This window comes from Apostichopus japonicus, chromosome 5 (assembly GCF_037975245.1).
Source record: "Apostichopus japonicus isolate 1M-3 chromosome 5, ASM3797524v1, whole genome shotgun sequence".
NCBI classification, from domain to species: domain Eukaryota; kingdom Metazoa; phylum Echinodermata; class Holothuroidea; order Aspidochirotida; family Stichopodidae; genus Apostichopus; species Apostichopus japonicus.
The window spans coordinates 18,775,672-18,797,305 of record NC_092565.1 but is presented as its reverse complement, the minus strand read 5'-3'; the positions used below and the strand labels follow the sequence as shown (position 1 = coordinate 18,797,305).

Below are 21,634 nucleotides of genomic sequence, written 5' to 3'. Positions count from 1 at the left end.
CGCAACAGGACAAGGGAAGGGGCAAAAGGGAACATGGGGGAGAGAGGGGGAGAATAAAATAGGGAAAGGTTTGGGTTAGAAAATGTTTAATAACTGGTGCTTGCTGCTGTTATTAAATGCATTGTTTTCTCTTGGCATTTGTGATTAACCAGTATTTTTCATTTCTCTGTCTTCCTCACAGACAGAATGCTGTCATATCTAAGCTACTGAAAGAATGCGTGAAACTGCTGAGGGAAAGTGGAGATACCCATCCGGAGGTATTTATTTGTTATGTGATAGAAAAGTCTGAGTGGGTTAAAATTGATGCATTTTAAAAGTAAAAAGTTGAACCCTCCATGTTTTGCTGTAAAGAAACGTTTAACTCGAGGTTCAAATGCTGGAGAGGAGAGGACATGAAGATACACTAATGTTATTTTCCAGTTTTGTGGGTGATTATCCCTCTCCTCCCCCCCCCCCAATAAGAAGGGGGAAAATTGATTACCGCTAAGTAACTACTAGAGGTTTAATATTAGCTATACTCAATGATTACAAAATGGTTGACAGTGTTTAAGAAGGTGTGCCATCTTTTTGGTGAAAATTATTAAGTACTAGAAAACCAGAAAAAGATAAACCAATTTGTGTGCTTCCCAGCAATTCATAGTGATATAATTTCATATTCTTGTTCATCTCTTCTTAGATTTCATCTTCCGCATACTACATGCTCACTCTCATTCACATCAATGACAAATACGATTCACCAACTAAGGTCCCGGCAGGGCAGAAAAAAGCCCTCTCTCCCACGAATAGCAGTGGAAGTGAAGAAGAGGAAGTGATCATGCCAAAGGTCAAATGTCATGAACTGATGTCACCCTGCCTCCAACCTCAAGAGAAAGTAAATACCGGCATCAAATCACCGAAACGTAATGAGAAAGCATCGGAAAAGAATGAAACAGTTCTGGACTACATCGTCAAGGTAACGGAAAATATATTATTAAGAAGAATACAGAGTTCACTTGCAACAATTATTCTGAGATCGTCTTCTGTGTACCTTGTTTTCAACAAAAAGCTTCAGAGGGGACCAGGCCCTTCCCCCCATCCCCCTTTCACCCAACCCCCTTCTACAACCCCTCCCTGGAACAGTCCCTGATGTAATTTCTTCTTCAACGCTGACTTGAACATTTTATGTCTTAATCGCTAAAAGGATCAAGAATTTTGACAGTTTCAAGAGGTAGAAAATGCCCCCTCTTTTCAACATAAGAGAATTCTCTTCACCCAAAGAGACTAGAGTTATGTCTTTAAGCACTGGAAATGTTTAATCATGCTCAATATACACATACCAATGTGTGTTCTAACGGCCACCTTGCCTTAGTCACCCCTCCATCCATCCCGCAGACAGATCCATATTTGTTTCTTTTTCATACTTGCAGGGTTTGAAATATATCCATGCATCCTCTCCGAGTAGTGTCAAAATTCCTCTGCCATCGCCTGAGCAAGTCCGACACGAAAAGGAGAAGGGAGCTCAGTCTGCTGATCTACCGGCCACGGAATCAGAGACGACCACAGTCCTCAAAGATGAAGAATCTTCAAATGAGTCTCAATCGATGCATTCTAAAGGAAGTAGTAGCAGTGACCTTAGACCAAGACTTGCCTTAGTGCCTTCGGAACTCTTTGGGAGGAAGCATGACATTTTGGGAACGGTAAAATCAAGTGATGTTACCTCCGAGAGGACAACAGAGACGAGAAGAGAAGACTCCGATAACTTAGACACTGCGTTGGTTGCGTCAGATCAATCTAGCGATGCATTATCTGTGGTTGGGGTTTCCCCACACACTGTTCAATTGAAGCCGGCTCTACTACAGATAGATCATGAGCAGGCGACAGATTTAAAGCATTTTCCTAATGATTCCTGGCAAATGGATGTACAAGTGTCACTTCTGTGCCAGGCTGCGCAAGTTTATATGAAAATGACGGAAGAAGAGTTTTCCAAGCAGCGCTATGGGGCAGCGCTGCTATACAGCAGAATCGGCCTAATGTGCGACGGTAATAAACTCATTTTCAAGATCTCAAAAAAGTATATTAAGTGTATAGAGCATAGTATAGAGACTTCATTGCTCAAATTTACTTCCTTGTCCAAATTATTTGTCGTTATTGGTATTGGGTTCACTGTTTTTATATGTATTAACATCATTGTAACATGTTGACTTTGTTGATGGTACCAAGTTTATTGCTCATATTAAGTCTTTTTCATTGGTATTGAGTTCATTGTTCTTGTTGTCATTGTCGAGTTCATTGTTTGTATTTGGTATTTATTTTTTAACTAAGATTATTATTTACATTAGCTCCATTGTTCATATAAAGTTTATTGATCCTATGACTTCATTGTACTGCATTCATTTTCCATATGAACTGTCTTCTTTACAATCAGCCCAAATTTTTATTGTGAGTTCATTGCTTATATTCTCTGTATTGAGTTCATGGTTCATGGTCACATTTCTGTGTTCTTAAAAGTATTACCTAGTCTGAATGTCAGGCCAAAATGCAAGGGCAAAATGGTTTGTTCTGTTTGTAGCTTTGTCCATTAAGATAAATTTGAAATGTTTGCTTTACTAACTTATTTTCCTTCAATTTTTTTTCCTTTAAACTTGCTTTAGTAACTGTCAGACTCTGAAGCTACTCTGATAATCCACAATTAAATTTATCATTTTTGGTTCCCTTTGCAGCAATAAAATCTCATTTCCCTCTGAAAGACCCCAACCTTAAAGAGCAGAGGTTGCTAGCTCATCAATTCTGGATGCTGGCTGGAGACTCTTTGGTCATGATGGCTCAAGATACCTCTAACTTTGAGCAGCATCTAGAGGCATTTGAGGACATCTCTGATAATCACAGGATCATTCAAGAAGCAACTGAAAAAGTTTTACTCGATAGTGAGTATGACGGTAGGGAACAAACCTCCCCTTCTCCCTCCCCCCTCCCCCACCCAGATCGGAGGTTATCTGATCAAGTCGTGGTGGAAACATGAAATTGGTGGCAGGACATGTGTTTTATCTCAGAGAGTCATTGAACCATCTTGTATGGTAACAGGCCTGGCTATCTGCATTTATTAGGTTGTGCTTCAAGAAGAGGTGAAAGGTTATCAGAGCATACAGATAGCTTTTTCTAGAATTTTGCAAGTTTTCCAAGATTCTTGTTGTGTGCTATAACTTAAAGGGGTTTTTACTCTTTCTCCTTTTTTTGATTGAACAACTATTATTTGGTATATAGTCATAGGTGTAGGAGACCAATTTGATTTGGGGGGGCTGTAACGACCTGCCCGAAAAATATCACCAAAATTTTCGTACGCTCCGCGCGTGTTCAACGATTTAATGTGCATAGTATATAGGCATGCATTGGTTATTACATCGCATGCCAATAACATACAATCATTTGCTGCTTATTACCCTTCCATATGGTTATAATTATTGGGGAAGTGGTTACAATAATAACGATAATAATAATATAAGTTTAACCATTGAAAAACACATTGCAAATTATATTTCTTTCAGTAGGTGCCCGAAAAAATTCTCAGCATATTGCCTGAAGTTTTTGCAGCCCCCCACGCCTATGAGTATTCCTTGTGCTATTAATCTCAGGAGCTTCCAAAACAATGTGAAATCTCATCTTGTAAATAGTCAAAGACACTTAGGTTGTTTTAGTGTTGTTTATTTTGCTTTGTTGATATCTAGTTTTCGTGTCTCTTTCTCCTTCTTTCCTGTTCTTGTTTTTCCTGATAAACAACCTCTGTTTTTCCTAGTGTCCGTCACTTGTACTTTTTCAATTATATATACCAGACACATGTGTATTGACTTTTGAGTACATTTGAGAAAATCAATTGGAATTGATTGGATAGAATTGAATATTTAAAAGGGAAAAAAAATTATTTTAGAAACATCTACAAAGATTTTACTTGATAGAGAGGAGCCATACTTCTGTTTTGTTTTTAATACCTGAATTTTTGTAAGCTCAGGGACTTCTTTGATGTACAAGATTTCAAAAGGTCAGGTAGGTCTTCTAAAAAATGATTGAAATAAATCTGTGAGAAAGACATTTTGATTCTTGTTGTTGGTGTTGGTTGTTTGTTTGTTAAACTTTTCTCACAGCATGTCGATTATCTTGCTTATCAGGTAGCAGTTGGGAAGTTGAATTAAGCAAAGAGAAGGAAATTAGCCTTCGGTCAAGTCTGAAATGTTACAACAGTGCCCTAAGAAATGACCAGGGTCAGTCGCCTAGCTTCCTGGTTACCGTGGCGAGGAAGATAGGCAACGTTAAGAATGAACTAGGAGTACATATAATGAGCAAGGCATCTCAGTGCTATAAACAAAGGGAAGGTAAGTAAATAATATTCATTTGTATGTTCTAAAAGAACTTTGGTTTTCTCTCCTTAACAGAGTATTAACGCTTGAATAATATTTCATTCCCTCATTTGGGGGTCCACATGTTTAACAATTCTAATATTCAGGGCATTTTGTGTCTGCACTTGAAACTTTTAATTACATTTAAAGGCTTCCACCAATAATTGTAACATGAGTATTATTTTTTCTTTACAAGGCAATGAAGTTTTAAAAGAAGAAAGAGACCTTTGGAAGCAAAGCCTCTCATGTTTTGAAAAGGGCATGGAAGCATTTGAGGAAGTCAAGGACGAAGCCAACATTGCCCTCCTGCTATGTAACAGCGGTCGATTAATGAGGCTCTGTGCACAGAGTCACGCTCACCAGGGGAGTGCAGGAGTAGCAGGCCAGCTTTCCCAATCAGAGAGACATTTCTTTCAAAAGGTAGGATATTTGAGAAACTATTGAATTCGGTAAGTTGATCTGTTACTTTGTTGTTTGTTGGTCTTGTGTCACTTCCAAATGCATTAATATATTTACAGCAGTGTTAGAAGAAGATAGTTATGTTGGTGCGGTAACTTTCCTTCTACCCCAACCCCACACCACCTCCCCCAAAACCCTACCATCACCCCTACCCTCACCTCCATTCAATGAAAATTAAAAAACAGCATCAACATCAACTTTTTATTGCCCACACACTTTTCATAAAAGCATTGAAAACCAGCCAATTTAAACAAATTAAAAAATAAACATGTTTTGACTCTTTGCTTCATTATTTTTAACGAACTTGGAAAACCTGCTTTAGGAGTAACAAAAACTTGCATTTAGGAGTGACAGAAACCTGCTTAACAAGCTTTTAGGATCAACAGCCAAATAATAGGTATTTGAACCGTGATATAACATATTGCATTCATCAATTTTTTCCTTTTACATGTTTTTCTTGCAGGTTTTCAAGTTATATGATCAGTGCTTTGTTTTTATATCTTTTCTCAAAGGTTTGTCAAGTTTGTTGCAATCAAACTTACTGCTTTCTTTCTATACTTCATTCAGGCTTTCAAATACTACAAGCAAGCTCTTTCACGTCTCGTTAAGAGGAAGAATAATCCGCAGATTTGGGATGCGGTGTCCTGGGAACTTTGCACCTCTCAGTACAGTCTGGGGTGTCTGTTACAAGACTACCCTCCTATGAAAACAACTGCTCAAGAAGAGGTAATATTTGTTCACAATGTTTTTGCGTTCATATTCCGAGCAAAGCACTTGTATCACTGAGGTCACTGTTTCTATGCCTCTGCCAGTAGAAAAATTCTGTCCACTTTCCGAACTTCCATTTATACTCTCATCTCAGAACTTTGCTCCCAATGTATCCACCAGCAGAAGTGGATTCTCTTAAGTCCTCTGCCCCTTACGAGAGATTTAACATTTTCAAAATATTTTGCTTTATGCTTAATTTCATATATCAATGTAGAACAAGACATATGCTCCTTCTTATATGATACACGTTCATATAAAAATCAAACCATTTAAAAGAAAAAAAAGAATAAAGAAAGAAACAAAAATCTACCATTTTCGAAATATGCAACGACTAAAACAGCATTGGTGAAACGCTGAATTACATGGCAGCATTGTCATGTTGGCTCCTTCATTCTCAGCCTTGTATTACGGTAGTGATTTTTGTTCACTTCACAACTCTTCACGGAGTTATACGGAAATGATCTTCAAGTTATTATGATAAAGCCTGGTACTCTCATGTTATCATTAAGTGTGTAATAAATTGGATTTCTAAGTTTGTTCAGCTCTCGAACTACTTAACATGGTCAGTGGGTGTATAACCATCAAATAAGTGCTATGACTTATTGCTGTTCTTATATTTAATATTTCATAGAGATATTTGGTGTTCAATTGTAGTTTTTTTTAAATTATATTTCAGGTGGAAAGGGAAATACAAGATTGCTTCAGCAATGCTCTTCGGCTGTGTAATGCAGAGGATAGATCCATGGCCTCTCGTCCTCTGTACCAGTATCGTATGGCCAGTATTCATCATCGCTTGGCATCAATGTATCACAATATCTGCAGAAGTCAGGTAATTACAATGTCATGAATAAATTAAACACTTAATATGTATGAATATTCATAGAACTGTAATATTCAGGTTGTACAAATCTCACATCATATGGCCAGTATTCATCATCGCTTGGCATCAATGTATCACAATATCTACAGAAGTCAGGTCATTACAATGTCATGAATAAATTAAACACTTCATATATTTATGAATATTCATGATCAGGGTTGTCACCAGACCATTTTTAGAGCCGGGTAATTTGTGACAGTGATCCGCGGGGTTAATTACAGTTAAGCTGCGTTTTGCACTGAATCGCGCTAATCTTTACCAAGTTACTTATTGGCGGTACTGTAGGCTAATTTGTGCCGGGCGGTAAGGCTGAAATTGACCTTGAGTACCGGGCGGAAATTTTGAGAGCTGGGTAGCACCGCCCGGCGCCGCCCGGCGTTGTGACAACCCTGTTCATGATATTGATTGTTGCCTGTGCACAAGATCTGCAATATTCAGGTTGTACAAATCTCACATCATATGGCCAGTATTCGTCATGGCTTGATCAAATGCAGAAGAATATTTACAGAAGTCATAACATAATTACATTGTCATGAATAATTACAACATGCAGTATATATGATTACTCATGATATAGATTGTGGCATTTGCACAAGCACCTAATTACATGATAACTTAATACTTTCTCTTTCAAACAGGAGGTTTCTCCAAAGCAGAGAAGGACTTATCCGTTGATAGAATTACATTATAACAAAGCTTTCAAATACTTCATAGAACAGGACAGACATTTGGAAGTACTTAGAATACAACTAGAGAGGATAGCAGTCCTGGAATTCCAGTTAGCTGGTAAGGCTTGTAGGTATTCATCATGGGAATGGGGTTGAAAGAAGGGTGGGAGGGGGTGGCGGAAGGGGATGAAAGAAGGGTGGGAGGGGGTGGTGGGAGGGGGTGGTGGAAGGGGTGGAAAGAAGGATGGGAGGGGTAGGGGAAAGAAGGGTAGGGGAAAGAAGGGTGGCAGGGGAAGGGGTTGAAAGAAGGGTGGGAGGGGGTGTCGGAAGGGGTGGAAAGAAGGGTGAGAGGGGGTGGCAGAAGGGGTGGAAAGAATGGTGGGAGGGGGTGGCGAAAGGGGTGGAAAGAAGGGTGGGAGGGGTAGGGGAAAGAAAGGTGGGAGGGAGGGGTAGGGGAAAGAAGGGTGGGAGGGGGTAGGGGATAGAAGGGTGGGAGGGGAGGGAGTGGAAAGAAGGGTGGGAGGGGTAGGGGAAGGGGTGGAAAGAAAGGTAGGAGGGGTAGTTATTCTGATATTGTTCTAATGTTGAGGTAATCAGGCACTTCAGTTTGAATTATGTGCTGTGTTCAAATAGCTTGTGTTGTTTGCAGTACAGTGTCGACCAAGTGGGGTAAATACAAGAACCCAAAGTAGATTGGATTTTTCAAGGAAGTTAGTTCTACAACAGATGTTGGAGATCTAAATAATAATTTATCTGCATTTTTCCAACACTAATATTGATACTTACCATAGGCCTGCAATTTTCTTTATCGCAAAATGTACCCTAACCTACCCTAAGTTTGCATATAAACATCAGGGCTAAATCCATTATTCTAATTCAAGAAGACTTCACAGACTTACAGAGAAAAGGATGGGAATATCCTCCAATTCTTTTCTCTTCTTGTTTGTTTCCTCTCAAGGTCAGACGGGTCAATCGGCTAGAGCCAAGTCTTTCAACTTAATATTACAGCTTTTCATTGCTTCAAAGGAATCTCTCATAGCTCTTCAAAGTAGATGTTCTTCTGCCGAAACCAAAAACGCTGTTCAGGAATCTCAGTCTCCTGAGAAACTTCCTCAAACAGACAGTCCAAAGGTGGAGGAGGCATTTGATTCAGAAGAGCAGACAGAATTATCCAAACTGGTACCACTTATGGAGTCTCGAATTAAAGTCAACTTGCTCGCTGTTATGAAACATCTCAGTCACAACAAAGGGTAAGCTTAACAAAAACTTCCCCATTCTCTCCTTGTACCCCCTCACCCTCCTCTCCCCTCCCCCTCCCTTTTTTTCGTGCATTAAGTTTAGAAAATTTTCCAAACTAAAGTTTCTGCATCTTGAAGTGAAGACCACATTATTCAAGAAGATATTCCTTTAAAGTTTGACAAATGATCAGGAAAATGTGTGCAATTATCTTAGCAATTTAAGCTAAAACTAGAATTATTTTACAAAATTATTACAAAGGTTTGTATTTTAATGAAACCCTGAATGCAGAGTTTATGATTTCAGCTTTTAAAGAAAACATTCCAAATATCTTTCGTTTTGAACTCTATTATTTAATGTAAATTTTTTGCCTCTATAATTAATTTTGGCATGCTAAATATTGCTGAATAAATTATTTTGGAACTATGGAAGTCTTTGCTTTGTAAAATATTTTGTGCCTAAAACTCACATATTTGACTAATCTTTCAGACATGCAGAGAAGCTGGAACCCTTCAAGAAGATTTACGGTAGTTTTCTAGGTAAAACCCACTCTGTTGAAGAATCAGACGAGGTCAACGCAGACAGAATCAGAACACTTCTTGAGATAGTTAATAAAATAGAGGCTATCGTTAGAAGCCATCCATTGACTTGAGAGTTTGTGGAATCCTGTCAGGACCTTCTTTACGTGCAATGATGTTTTTAGGCAGGCGCGTAGCCAAGGGGGGGGGCGAAGGGGGCAGCCGCCCCCCCCTTGAGCATATTTTTTTTAAATTTGTTTTAATGTTTTTATGATAACGCTAGTCATGGCGCTAATCATGGTAGCGCTACGCTTCGATAGTTTGCACTGCTGTTTCTACGGCTCTGATAGTTTGCCTACATTTTCACCCCTCCCTTGGCAAATTCCTGGCTACGTGCCTGTTTTTAGGTGCTTTTGGAGCTGTAAGCTCTGTTTAGAGTTTTGAAGACTGTTAGAATGTTGCAGGCAGTTTTTGTTGTTTTTGAGATGGAATATTCTCTGATTACCAAACATCCTTGAAAATGGAAATGGTTTCTGTGCTACATATCTAATCCTAAGACCATGTAGGTAAAATAAGTAGATGTGAAAGAGCCTTGCAGGGTATTCTTGACAGGCACACACACACAGTCAGTTGCAAGCATGCGAGATGAGAAAGATGAAAGTGACAACTGGCAGAGGAGAGGATGATTGTCCTGAAGATCTCTTCAGAGTTGCTTAGAACACTGCCAGTGGTTAATACCACAACATTGAAAACCGTCAAATATAGTGATGCGATTACTCAAGTCTCAAGAAATGACCAAATGTTATTACACATTTCATTTAATCATGTCTCTAAAAGAGCTGTACTTTGTTTGAAGGATTTTCATTTTTTGCCAAATGCTTACTTTGAAATCACTATGCAATCTTGTCGTTTTAACCAATCCTGCCTGCTTTCTTTTCATGGCACAGAATAAATCCCCTGCTAGTGTATCAGGTAGCTACATTTTCCAAATGTTTTGTGATATATTCTGGAGTTGCCTGTAACCAAATAAAGCTGGGAACTTAAAATAAATGGGAGAGTAGGAAGTGAAAATGTCCTCCCTTGCTTTTCAAATGCTGCAATGTTCAGTGCCAGAGTAAACTAAACTGAGTAATATTTACTTCCAAGAGCAAGGGTAGGAAGAGAGATCTACTGCAGCCTTGAGATGTAAATGATAGCTGAAACATAAATTATGATATTTAATTTGATGGCAGTGATCAGTTGATGTTTGAGACTACAATTTTGCTTTCTTAAAATTTGTGTCTATTTACAAAATAGGTAAACCTTTTATAACCTGTTATTATTACTCTTAATGAGCATGATAGCTTTGGGTAGCAAAACTGATGTGGTTAGGAATCTTTCAAGAACCTGTATTTTCAGTGGAAGTTGAGAAGCAGGAATATGTCGTTCTCTTGCTGATAAGTTTTCCAGGCGTCTCGAGATATGTGTACAAATCCCCAAAATGTGAGCTTTACTCTTTTGCCTTGTACCTATCAGCTATATGTAATATAGATTCATATTTTCATGCCTGGGTGTGCGGGAGGGGGGGGAGTATACAGTGACCATTTAAAAAGGGGGTAGGGAAACATATCAGTCATCTTTGATAAGGATTGGATAGAGCAAGACGGAACAATATCTTGACAAACTCACATTATCTGATACCTTTTTTGTCAGAGAAGTTTATTGTAAAAAAGAGACAAGTTGGAATAAAAACTCTTGTTAAAATCCCCTCAATTTGTTCTTTATTGTCAGTTTTCTTTTCATTACAGCCAAAAAATACTGACGATTTTGTAATTATCCCGGTATAGAAACAATCAGCTCTCAAGGAAAAAAATTAAAAGTTGAAAAAAAAAAACACTGCTGCAGATTTATTATATTTCCTCGCCAAGAGGAAAGCGTCATGAGAAGTATTACCTTTGAAATAAATATTTATGCTTATCCTTTCACTTGGTAGTTTATTTCCAGATTATAGATTCAGACACTTTCATGAATCCTCTATTAACATATTGTTTGTCCATATACACCATATACAACATCATTTATGATGAAAAATGACAGTCAAAATGAATAAAAATGACTAGAAAGTTATTCTTATTTAATGGTGAATGTGCATATATCTCCTTGCAAGGTGTTTGATATAAAATATGATTTACAAACAACAGCACCCAAAAAATAAAATGCTTGATTTCTTTGGTGCCTTTTGTACATATTAAATTGGTTTACAGTTTCTCCAATTCCTGAATACCATATTTAAAAAAGGGCCTCTAGAATCCTCTACAAAGTTCCTTAGGAAGTAAAATCATCCTATGGCAAAATTTGTAACAATAAATATAATAATAATCATAAATATAAAAAAGATTGCACTTATTAATTATGAATTATACGTTTGTAGAATGTGTACAGTGTTGAAAACGGTAATAAACACAATGCAAGACGACATTCTATCGATGAAATAAAGGAAAATTTATACGTTTGAGGAAAGGTAAAGTATTAAAAAGCACTACCATATTGCCTCCATTTATGAAATTCAAGAAATTAACTATCTCGTGTTTGAAATATCACAAGACGGCAAAAACATAATTTTGTTTCGACTGCACTGTCTCTTCCAACTGATAAAGCATACTTGAAGATTTTACAGATGTTTTGTATTGAACAGACTCCCTTATTCCAGGTTTCTCAACATATTGCCACAATTGGGAACACGACTGCGACTCAATGGTTTTGAAAGTCATGGACAAAAATGATTCCAAAGACATGCTCAAAGTGGGTCAAAAACATCGACATATATTGAAGCCTATCTATCACTTTTCAAGTGACTAAGTGGTCCTTTCTCGTTTGTTTCCTGTGGTGATGACCATCGGTCGTGGAATACTCGTTATAATTTACAGACAGTGATATTTAGCAGTATATTTTATTTTATTATCTAGTCTTAAAATCTCCCCTTTTTGTTTACTTCAGGGTTTAACATGGACGTCCACAGACAAATCCAGACAGGAGCAAGCAAACTGGGGGTATTCAATAACAAGTTCACCCTTTAAAGAACAGATAAAAGCCATATACAGTTTATCTGTCTGAATTGATCAGCAGCATTTTACAACTGGGTATAACTGGGTATAATTTTAACAAGAGTGCACCAGTTTTGGTTCCTTTTCTGTACTACCTTGATTTTTCTAGACAAGTTCTCCCTTCCCACCCCCTTCCCCCTTATTCCCCCAATCCCACAGTCACCCTTGGGGTTTGTATTTCACTATTTTCAATAAAATGGAAAGTTTTCTGCATTCACTCTTAACATCCAAGGTAACCAATGACAGTGGTACCTTTCAGTTCACCTCACATTTCACAGACGGCCATTCTTGATTTTCACTCACAATGTTAAATAATGGTCTCCTAAAGTACTAGAAAAACCTTGAACACATGACCAAAGTGTAATTATTTATAGCATAAACCTTGTGAGTCAATCACGTTTCACATATATGAACATATTGACATCCAATCATTTCACCTTGTTTGCACTTCTTGTATCTGGTTGTTCATCACACCAAGTTGAGCACCAAAGTACAGAGTACGGTTCTGAATCCATTCCTTTCTTCCTGAAAACGTCTACATAGAACGTTGACGCATTCCAAATGAGCCGCGAGAAGACTAAACACAGCACTGTGAGGTTTGCATAGAAGTAGTTGTACCAGAGAAAGTTGAGGAGAACACTTGTCCCTCCTATGGTCAGTATCAAGAGGATGTACAGAAATGGTCGCCACCTATGGATATGGAATTAAAACCAGAATGCAAACATTCGCATAGTGGTTTCGATGATGAAACATGAGCTATTTTCTGCATGAATCTGAAGTAATGTACAGTGAGGGTGTACACAAGTGTACAACATTCTTGATATTAGTAATACAGTGAAAAGCAGTGCGATGTGACAAACAGTAAATTCACAATGACACAGGCTCTCCTGATATGACCATTGACCTCAACAACAAGCTTCTTGTACTAAATGTGATAGATACATCAACATACTACGAAATTTATCGAAACCAAAAAGTAATGAATTTTCATAAAACCAAAAATCAATATCGAGTGAAATAACAATCACGAGAATATAAGAGAGTAGCAGAGAGTGAAAGCTCTTTCACAACGGTAACTCGACCTAGTTACATATTGACTGGACTAACGAAGATAAAATGTGTGAGGTATATCATTATACTATTACACACAAAAGGGCCCAGAGAATTTCAGTTTATACAGGTACTGGTTATCAATTTGGAGAGCAAACAAACAAACCAAAGATGACATTACTGACAAAGGGAAAGTCTTTATCCCCACCAGGGTCATTGGAATTTAGGGGGGCGGGCTGGAGCATGCAGACCAATTACTAAGTCACCTGGCCCCCTTGTTTGAAGTCCTCATTTTCCCTTATGAAAATAAGAATACATTATTCTTGATCCCATATTTCCCAGGCTCACTAATTGGCCCCATGTCAATAGAGTCAATGTCACTTAACTACCCTTAATATCAAGCCTGACCCCAACCTCCCATTAGGACTATTTGAAGAAAAAAAAATAAGATTTTTTTTTTTTTTACCATGCTGAAATTTCAGAGCATTTCTGTTCCTGTGAACTTATAATCTCTCACCATGGTATCTGAAGAAATCTTTCATACTCACTTTCTGGCAAACTTTTTGAAAATTGTCGGCCAAATTCCACTGCTTCCTTCTGTCAAGTACGAGTAAAAACCCACATATTCTTCACTGGGTCTAAAGAAATAGGTGAAAGAACACAACCACAAAACCGTTTTAAAAAAAAACAAAAAACAACACTATGTAATAGCATTAAACTAAAAATGTGAAAAGAAAGACAACAACATTCTTACTATGTCAGTCAGTGGCGGAGCGTCCATACAGTCAGGGGGGGGGGGCGGATGCCCCCCCTGATGGACTCAAATGGACTGCTGGCACCCTTTTCAGCTCTTTACCACTTTCTACTTCTTCGCGATTATTGACTTTTTTATTGCGCTCATCTACTTATTGACATTTGTCACATTTTGTTGGTGTAATTTGGCGATGACACCTATTTATTCTTCGTTTATCTGCAAATAAGCCAGGCCCGGAAAGGGTCATTTCCAGCGATCCAGAGAGTATCTTTACTCAAAAATTTTCTGTACGCTACGCACCAACCAGTGAGGATGTGACATCACAGCTAGTCAGATTTCAGCATTTTCTACACAATCTGATAAAACTTTACACTTGAATATCTCTTTAATCGAAAAAGATATTTGAACAGTTTTTTCATCATTGTGTTTCTTTAATTGTCCTCTTTCATATAACATAAACATGTATGACAACTGAACCAATCCTTTAAGTTTTGTGGGGCCTACAAAGATTGGATTACATACAATACATATTTTGTCACAAAAACTTTAGTCGTTGAAGCAAAATGAAAGACCTCAATGTTGTTTAGTTATGATTAGATCATGAAATACTAACATATCACACAAAATGACAAATGAAAACATCCGTCCTGCCTTAAACTGGAATGGAAGATCCAAACAAATTAAACAATCATTGTTTATCATCCCTTTATTTACTTTAATTACACTTATTTTATTTTTGAAGCTAAAACCATATCGTCATTTTCTGCTTAAAAGATAGAGTGTCCTTTTTAATGAATTTAATCATAAAAGGATTTTCATTTTCATTTTTGTTAGGTCATTTCAAATGTTTTATTGAGCTTCTTGCATAGTTTAGAATAGTTTCACTATACCTTCCTAGTATTGCTCATGATAATGAATGAATCTGACCAAAATGGAGACAACCAACTGAATTTATCACACACCACAAATTAAACAGCAAATCACAAACTTATATATGTCATTCATCTAAAAAGAAAAAAAAATCAGCCAAATGATTTTTGTAACAATTTTATAACAATTTGTAAATTTGAAAATTTTCTTGATGAGTTGAAAACTAGCTGGCTGACAATTGACGAAAAAAAAACTTATGTAAAAGCTTTTACAAAACTACAATAATTCATTCATTAAAGATAAACATACCTCACTATCACCAAGAAGCTCAAATAAACGGCCTGTGAAAGGAAAATAATACCAATTTAATATCAATCAATACATTTGAAATTGGTCTTACGACAATCTGCCCTACTCTACACCTTTGCCCACCCTTAGAAATGAGGATTTTATTCATTTGGTCACAATATGCTACAAAATCAGCTCATTGAAATTCAACTATGGCAATGGATAACATACATTTTGTTGCTGTAACATGAAGGAGGGGGCTTATTAGAAACAACCAAGTATATCATATTCAGGCTATTGAACTTACAGTATGGAATACCAGAATTGCCAATGGCAGGGCAAATATCCAGAAAGATTGTTCTGTCAAATTTAAGTCCTGGTTGCTGATGAAAGGAGCGATCCAATGGGTGATCCGGTCTGGGTACCACCTAATGCCAAAGGTCAGCAATGGAGGCATGAGATGTATGAAACATGACGTCATACGGTCCATGCTGTGGAACACCAGCGAGTTGCGAAACGTGATGGCTGCTGTCAGGACAGGTCCGTGAGATATACCGAAGATGACGTACAAGAATTCTGGAACACTTGGTCCTACCCTACAAGATGAAACCAGAATGCAAAAATGCATTGTTGTGGTTTCTATGATGTTAAATGAGCAGTTTTCTTCATGAATTTGACCAAATGTATAGTGAGAGTGTACATGTTTACAAGGTCTCAAGACTTGACCTCTGATGACCCCTAATGACCTTTGCCCTCCACCAAAAACAGTAGGCTCCTTTTGAGCGGTACTTCTAAACACCAAATATGAGGTCTGCCCATGATTCCCTTCTTAATAAACCTTGTACAGGTTTTCACAATTTGACCCCTGGTGATCCCAAATCACCAAAAACAATAGGCTTCTTGTACTTAATGTGGTACTACTACAAACAAAATAAGAAATTTGTCTAACCTTAACTTCTTGAGATATCATGTTTAAAAGCTGTGCTTCACAAATGCACTCACACACACACACACACGCATGAATGCATAGGTTACGATTATAAGCGAAACCAATAACCCGTTTTTTTAGCCAGATCCATGTTTTTGGCTAGAAAAAAACAGTTTCTAGTATTTACAAAACCGTGCAAGCCTACACAAGACATGAAAATTAATTTTTGAAGAGCAAAGACATAACTGATTAGATGGCGTCGTTAGGGCAGTATTTGAACCTATGACCCCCTTGACTCTACTCTTCATCCATTAGTCAACTTAGCTATCCAAAAATCAACTTATACTTTATGTGCACATTATCAAACCAGCATTTTACGACCGTCACTTGAAATTCGAAAAAAATACAGGTATACATCCTTCAGTTGCTATGCTATTAATAGATACTATTACTATATACTCAGACTAAGAACACAATTGGAGAAATCTGTTGCAACCTATTGACAAATCATACAAAATGGAAAGAAACTTTCGTTAAATTGTGGTAACTGTGCTTGAATAGCGATCGATCGTTGTAGTAATTGCAGATACCTATAATGTTATACATCAGTCTCACACAACAGGTTACATTATTAATAAAGGTCCATGTTTACAGTGCATTTAATATTAACATTTTGCTTTAGCTAATTCAGTTTGCAAGATATGGAACTGAGAAAACTCTCGGCATGGTCTCACCTCGAAAAGTGATGTGAGTGGCCATTCTATGGAGTGTAATAAATGTGTGTGGGCAAGGGAGGGGTATAGGCAGTGGGAGTGGAGGTCCTAACAACTACAGGCGCGTAGCCAAGGGGGGTGGGGCGAAGGGGGCAACCGCCGCCCCCCTTTGAGCATATTTTTGTATTATTTTTTTAATGTTGTTATGATATTGCTAGTATTTTCAAAAGAGAAAATGCTAAGATGCAACTTACAAGGCCTGGGAAGTGCCATTTCCAGCAATCTGGGAGGCATTTTCAGCCAAAATTTTCTTGTGCGCTTCGCGCCAACATGGTGGCGCTACACTTAGATAGTTTGCAATGCCGAATCTACAGTTTCGCCCCTCGCTTGGCAAATTCTTGGCTATGCGCCTGAACAACTAACCAAAAGCAAGGGGTCCTGGCAATTGAAGAAAAAGAACCATAAGAGTATCTAGCTTAATTATGCAAAAAGATTTCATGAAATTCTAGCTCACCATATGTATATGTACAAGACAAGATTTATGCAGTAACATAAGTCAACGAGGAACAGCTGCCATTTTAATTTAAAATAAAACCAAGCACGAAGTATGATTAGTATTGGCAAGAAGATGGCATAGATGTACAAGAGTAACCATTGGCAGAACCCAGCAGCCATCACTATGAGCAAGGTAAGGTGCATCCAGAAGAAGAAAGTAATTTTCACACTTAAGAACTCCATGATGATCTGTAAGAGAAAAAGATTGAAAATCCTGAAAGATCAACACAGTAATACTCCTAAATATATGCTAGCAATTAAGAGCAGCCACTAACAGCAGCCAATAGTGTAAACATCAATGTTACGCGCCGTTGGCCATAGATGTTTGTACATTGTGACGAGCGCTGGGTACGCTGTGGCGGAAAAGTGGATCCCCAGCAGCCACTAAGGGCAGCCTAAATTAGCGGACAATAACAAGACTGTTACTTTTTCTTACCTGTTTTAAAGCGATAATAATTTACGTATGCATACTGTCAAAGGCCAAAAATTAGCACCATAAGCGAGAAGAGATTTTGCTCTTTTATGTGATATAATTCTGGAATTTAATGGTCATGGGCGATTTCTGCATCCATAGTCAAATTAAACTTGTGATCCAACCAAAACTTGTGGAGAAAGGGGTAAATTGCCGCAATTTTCATACCAATTTGTTTCCCCACCCCCCCCCCCCCAAATGTCTCAACAATTAATTTATGAGAATATGCAACAGTCAAGAGAGGTACCATGACAAAGGTAAGTTATTCCTCTTACACGTGGTATGAATAAACAGTCAGTAACACTTTGATTTATTGAAAATCGATGGCTACAAACCGTTTTTTTTTTCATTATATATTCGATTCAATCAAAAAGCAGTATACAAACAACAAAGTACGAAAACACAAAGCGGATCATGATGTACAAAAGGAAACCAAATTCCTGTAGCCCGAAGGCCTGTACACCCTTACAATAAGAGACTTAGAACTAAAATAAATATATAATATTCACAAATAAACCATAAGAAATATAAAAATTAAAAATGACAAATTACACATGTGATAAAGCTAAGAAATGTTCCTTAATATTGCACGCAAATGACTGGTAAGAACCACACAAGAGCAAATTCCTGGTCTAACAGGAAGGGGATGCAAATGGGAGAGTTCGCTTGAAAAGCGCAGTAATGTGTTATGATCTAAACGTATTTTTTATTTCAAAATAGATTAATTTGAGTTATCAACCTAGTTAAGAGGTCCAGTAAGCACAACATTAAAGAAGTAAGATTCTTCTTTCATGTGCTATACGTCTACTATCGGAAACAAAGATTACACATTACATATATACAGCGCGTTTATAGAGATGTCCGTATCGAGGTTAAAACTTTAAGGCCACTTTTGGTCAAGAAATCGTTCTTTTTATCGATAGTAGAGATATATCACGTGGAAGAGGAACCTTTCTACTTTTAATGTGGTGCTAACCGTACATCTCAATAAGGTGATAAATAATAATAATAATTTATTTTATAAAGTGTAAAATCCACAAAAGTGCTCTAAAACACTATGTAACGGAAAATAAAAAAATATATGACACAAAATATGTAGTAAAACTGCAGAATAAAATACAATATAAATGAGTATGAAAAATAAAAGCATGCATGTTTGAGTTTGATGCACATGAATATAGTTGAATACACAGTATATATATATTGCAGTAATGCTGTCTAAAAATGTAGATTTTGCAGCTTTGACTTAAATGTTGTTAGACTAGAAGCAGTTCTAAGTTCAGCTGGCAGCTCATTCCAGAGGCGTGGCCCAGCCACGCAAAATGCTTTGTTCCCATAGCTGTTTGTCTTGGTAATTGGCACCTCTGGACGACTCTGACCAGCAGAACGTAGGGCTCTTGTTGGCTGAAAAGGGCTGATGAGATCTTGCAGGTATGGAGGTGCCATGTTGTTCGGGCACTTGAACACAAGAAGAAGGACTTTGAAACTAATCTGCTGAGATACTGGCAGCCAATGAAGATCATGCAGTACTGGGGTAATATGACTAGATGTTCTTGTCAGTGTAACAATCCTTGCTGCTATGTTTTGGAGCCTATGCAGTTGTTTTATCTGTTTATTATAACTGGTAGTTTCAGATAACTCAGATTAAATCAATTTTTATATCATTACACATTATGTTATAGAGCGTGTTTAGAGATGTCCATATTGGGGTGAAAAATTTAAGGCCACTTTTGGTCAAGAGATCGGTTTTGTTACCGATAGTTGAGATATACCACGTGAAAGAGGAACATTTCTAATTTAACCGGACATCTCAATAAGGTCGATAACTCAATTAAATTATTCGATTTTGGAAGAAAAAAAGATTTTGCGATCACTACACAGTATTTATGCACTAATTGAACAACACACTCGACCGTAGCGTCAGTTATAACAAACACACTCGACCGTAGCGTCAGTTATAACAAACACACACGACCGCAGTGTCAGTTATAACAAACACACACGACCGCAGTGTCAGTTATAACAAACACACATGACCGTAGTGTCAGTTATAACAAACACACTCGACCGTAGTGTCAGTTATAACAAACACACTCGACCGTAGTGTCAGTTATAACAAACACACTCGACCGTAGTGTCAGTTATAACAAACACACTCGACCGTAGTGTCAGTTATAACAAACACACTCGACCGTAGTGTCAGTTATAACAAACACACTCGACCGTAGTGTCAGTTATAACAAACACACTCGACCGTAGTGTCAGTTATAACAAACACACTCGACCGTAGTGTCAGTTATAACAAACACACACGACCGCAGTGTCAATTATAACAAACACACACGACCGCAGTGTCAGTTATAACAAACACACACGACCGCAGTGTCAGTTATAACAAACACACACGACCGCAGTGTCAGTTATAACAAACACACATGACCGCAGTGGTAGTACTGTGTGTCATGTCTTACTGTCCTTGTTCTCTAGTGGCTGCTGTTTTAGTGTTAGAGGCTGCTACCTTCCATGAGGCATTTACAGCCACCAGAGTATTTTCTTTTCTGAAACATTTAATTATATCATTCATCAATAATTGTCAATGGTTGGTATATGTGAGGAGTGTTTAATTCCACTCGGACACCTCACCCCATGCTAATTGGAACAATAGCTTGCCATCCTGCAGTATTTTGATGTTGTTTACTAACAGAAAAAAAAGAATATTCGTGCGATAGTTACTTCACTTTGGTCAAAGTGTAAATGTTAGGCTTACTGTATCTCCAACCAGGCCTAGGCTACCGGTTAACTTTATTTGTATTTGTATTCGTATATTTATTTGTTTCATCACATATTTCAATGTGACGGAAGTCTCCTATAAAGCCTGCAAGGCTTAACAAAGTAGGAGACTCCCCAAAAAGAAAAAAGAGAGAAAAACTTAAGAATAGAAAAAGAAAAGTTAATATTAGCATCTACAATGATGAATAATCGAATTGACACTAATTGAAATTAATAGTCTTAATAAAAAATCCTAACAATCTTTATAATGATTTAATCACAAACACACACAAGAATAAATCCATCAATAGTGAGAAATAATTTCAGTTTGGAGATTCCTTTTGAATAAAGAGTAAGAAGGCTTATTCTTAACATTATCCTGGAGAATATTCCAAGTTTTTATAGCACGAATACGAGGGCTTAAAGAACCCATAGTAGGCCTACTTCGATGGGATAAAACATGTGCGTTATTACAATGGCGTGTTTGATGGTTGTGGATTAGTCTACTACTATAAATAAAATCTTTAAAAGCCTCGGGTAGCAATCCATTCCACGCTTTATATGCAAATGTTGCAAGCTGGACTCTTATAATATCATTTAGTTTTAATAAATTTAATCTTTTGAATAATGGGCTAATGTTATCTCATAATTTTATCAGCTAGTAACAGCCTGTCTAGCTATCACTTGTGCAAGTTTACAACCACATAAAGTAAGATAATTCATTCTTTGTGCAGTCTGTGCCTACTTCTAAAAATATCAAAGTAAGCTACTTACTAATTATGACCTAAGTTAAAAAGTCTTTTTTTTTAATTCATAATCCAATCACCGGTATCTCAGACCTAGGCTATAGGCCTTAATGAAAGTTAAATACCTTTCAGTTGTATGTAAAATAACTCACCGTCTGCTCACAAGTCGGCAAAAAGCTAAATGCAAAAATCGAATATTTTTTTTTTTTACAAGATTGTTCTATCGTTTCCAAATCGCACCATTTCTATAGTCTTCAATGTAAACAAATTGGCCAATTAAACAACGCCCATGAGTATGTCAAATGTTCCCGCAATATATGCAGACGATCAGAGAGAATGGACAAGTTTACTGTTTGCAATACATGGTCCTCCGGGACTACGGTAGCCCAAACTAACCTTATGTGATAGTTGTAATAGTGAATACTATAGCTGCTGTTTAATTGAGCTTTGCCCACGTTCTTATAAAAAGAAGAAAGGGTCACGTACGACCGGGTTAAACACCTCCAATGC

At 37.5% G+C, this 21,634-nt stretch overlaps 2 protein-coding genes across 4 annotated transcripts in view; one reads left to right on the top strand and one right to left on the bottom strand.

Annotated features, from left to right (window-relative positions):
- LOC139967922 (erythroid differentiation-related factor 1-like) overlaps window positions 1-10,648 on the top strand; it is a 22,243-nt gene extending 11,595 nt beyond the window's left edge. Inside the window, exons 12-22 of one of the 2 annotated variants that reach the window (XM_071972141.1) lie at window positions 182-257; window positions 677-952; window positions 1,407-2,019; window positions 2,700-2,915; window positions 4,140-4,343; window positions 4,564-4,787; window positions 5,394-5,552; window positions 6,271-6,423; window positions 7,113-7,260; window positions 8,101-8,392; window positions 8,868-10,648. In XM_071972141.1, coding sequence (XP_071828242.1) covers window positions 182-257; window positions 677-952; window positions 1,407-2,019; window positions 2,700-2,915; window positions 4,140-4,343; window positions 4,564-4,787; window positions 5,394-5,552; window positions 6,271-6,423; window positions 7,113-7,260; window positions 8,101-8,392; window positions 8,868-9,030 — 2,524 coding nt within the window. In that variant the 3' untranslated portion in view covers window positions 9,031-10,648. The remainder of the gene's footprint in view (window positions 1-181; window positions 258-676; window positions 953-1,406; window positions 2,020-2,699; window positions 2,916-4,139; window positions 4,344-4,563; window positions 4,788-5,393; window positions 5,553-6,270; window positions 6,424-7,112; window positions 7,261-8,100; window positions 8,393-8,867) is intronic. The other variant, XM_071972142.1, reaches the window with a different exon arrangement.
- LOC139967923 (uncharacterized) lies at window positions 10,169-21,634 on the bottom strand. Of its 2 annotated transcripts, none has more exons than XM_071972144.1 (6): window positions 21,521-21,634; window positions 17,097-17,326; window positions 15,249-15,537; window positions 14,963-14,994; window positions 13,578-13,667; window positions 10,169-12,669 (listed from the first exon to the last, which is right to left on the bottom strand). In XM_071972144.1, exons 2-6 carry the CDS (start codon window positions 17,318-17,320, stop codon window positions 12,408-12,410), a joined length of 897 nt encoding a protein of 298 aa, XP_071828245.1. In that variant the 5' UTR covers window positions 17,321-17,326; window positions 21,521-21,634; the 3' UTR covers window positions 10,169-12,407. The 2 variants fall into 2 exon arrangements, with proteins under 2 accessions (XP_071828245.1, XP_071828244.1); XM_071972143.1 differs by lacking the exon at window positions 21,521-21,634 and adding an exon at window positions 21,277-21,501.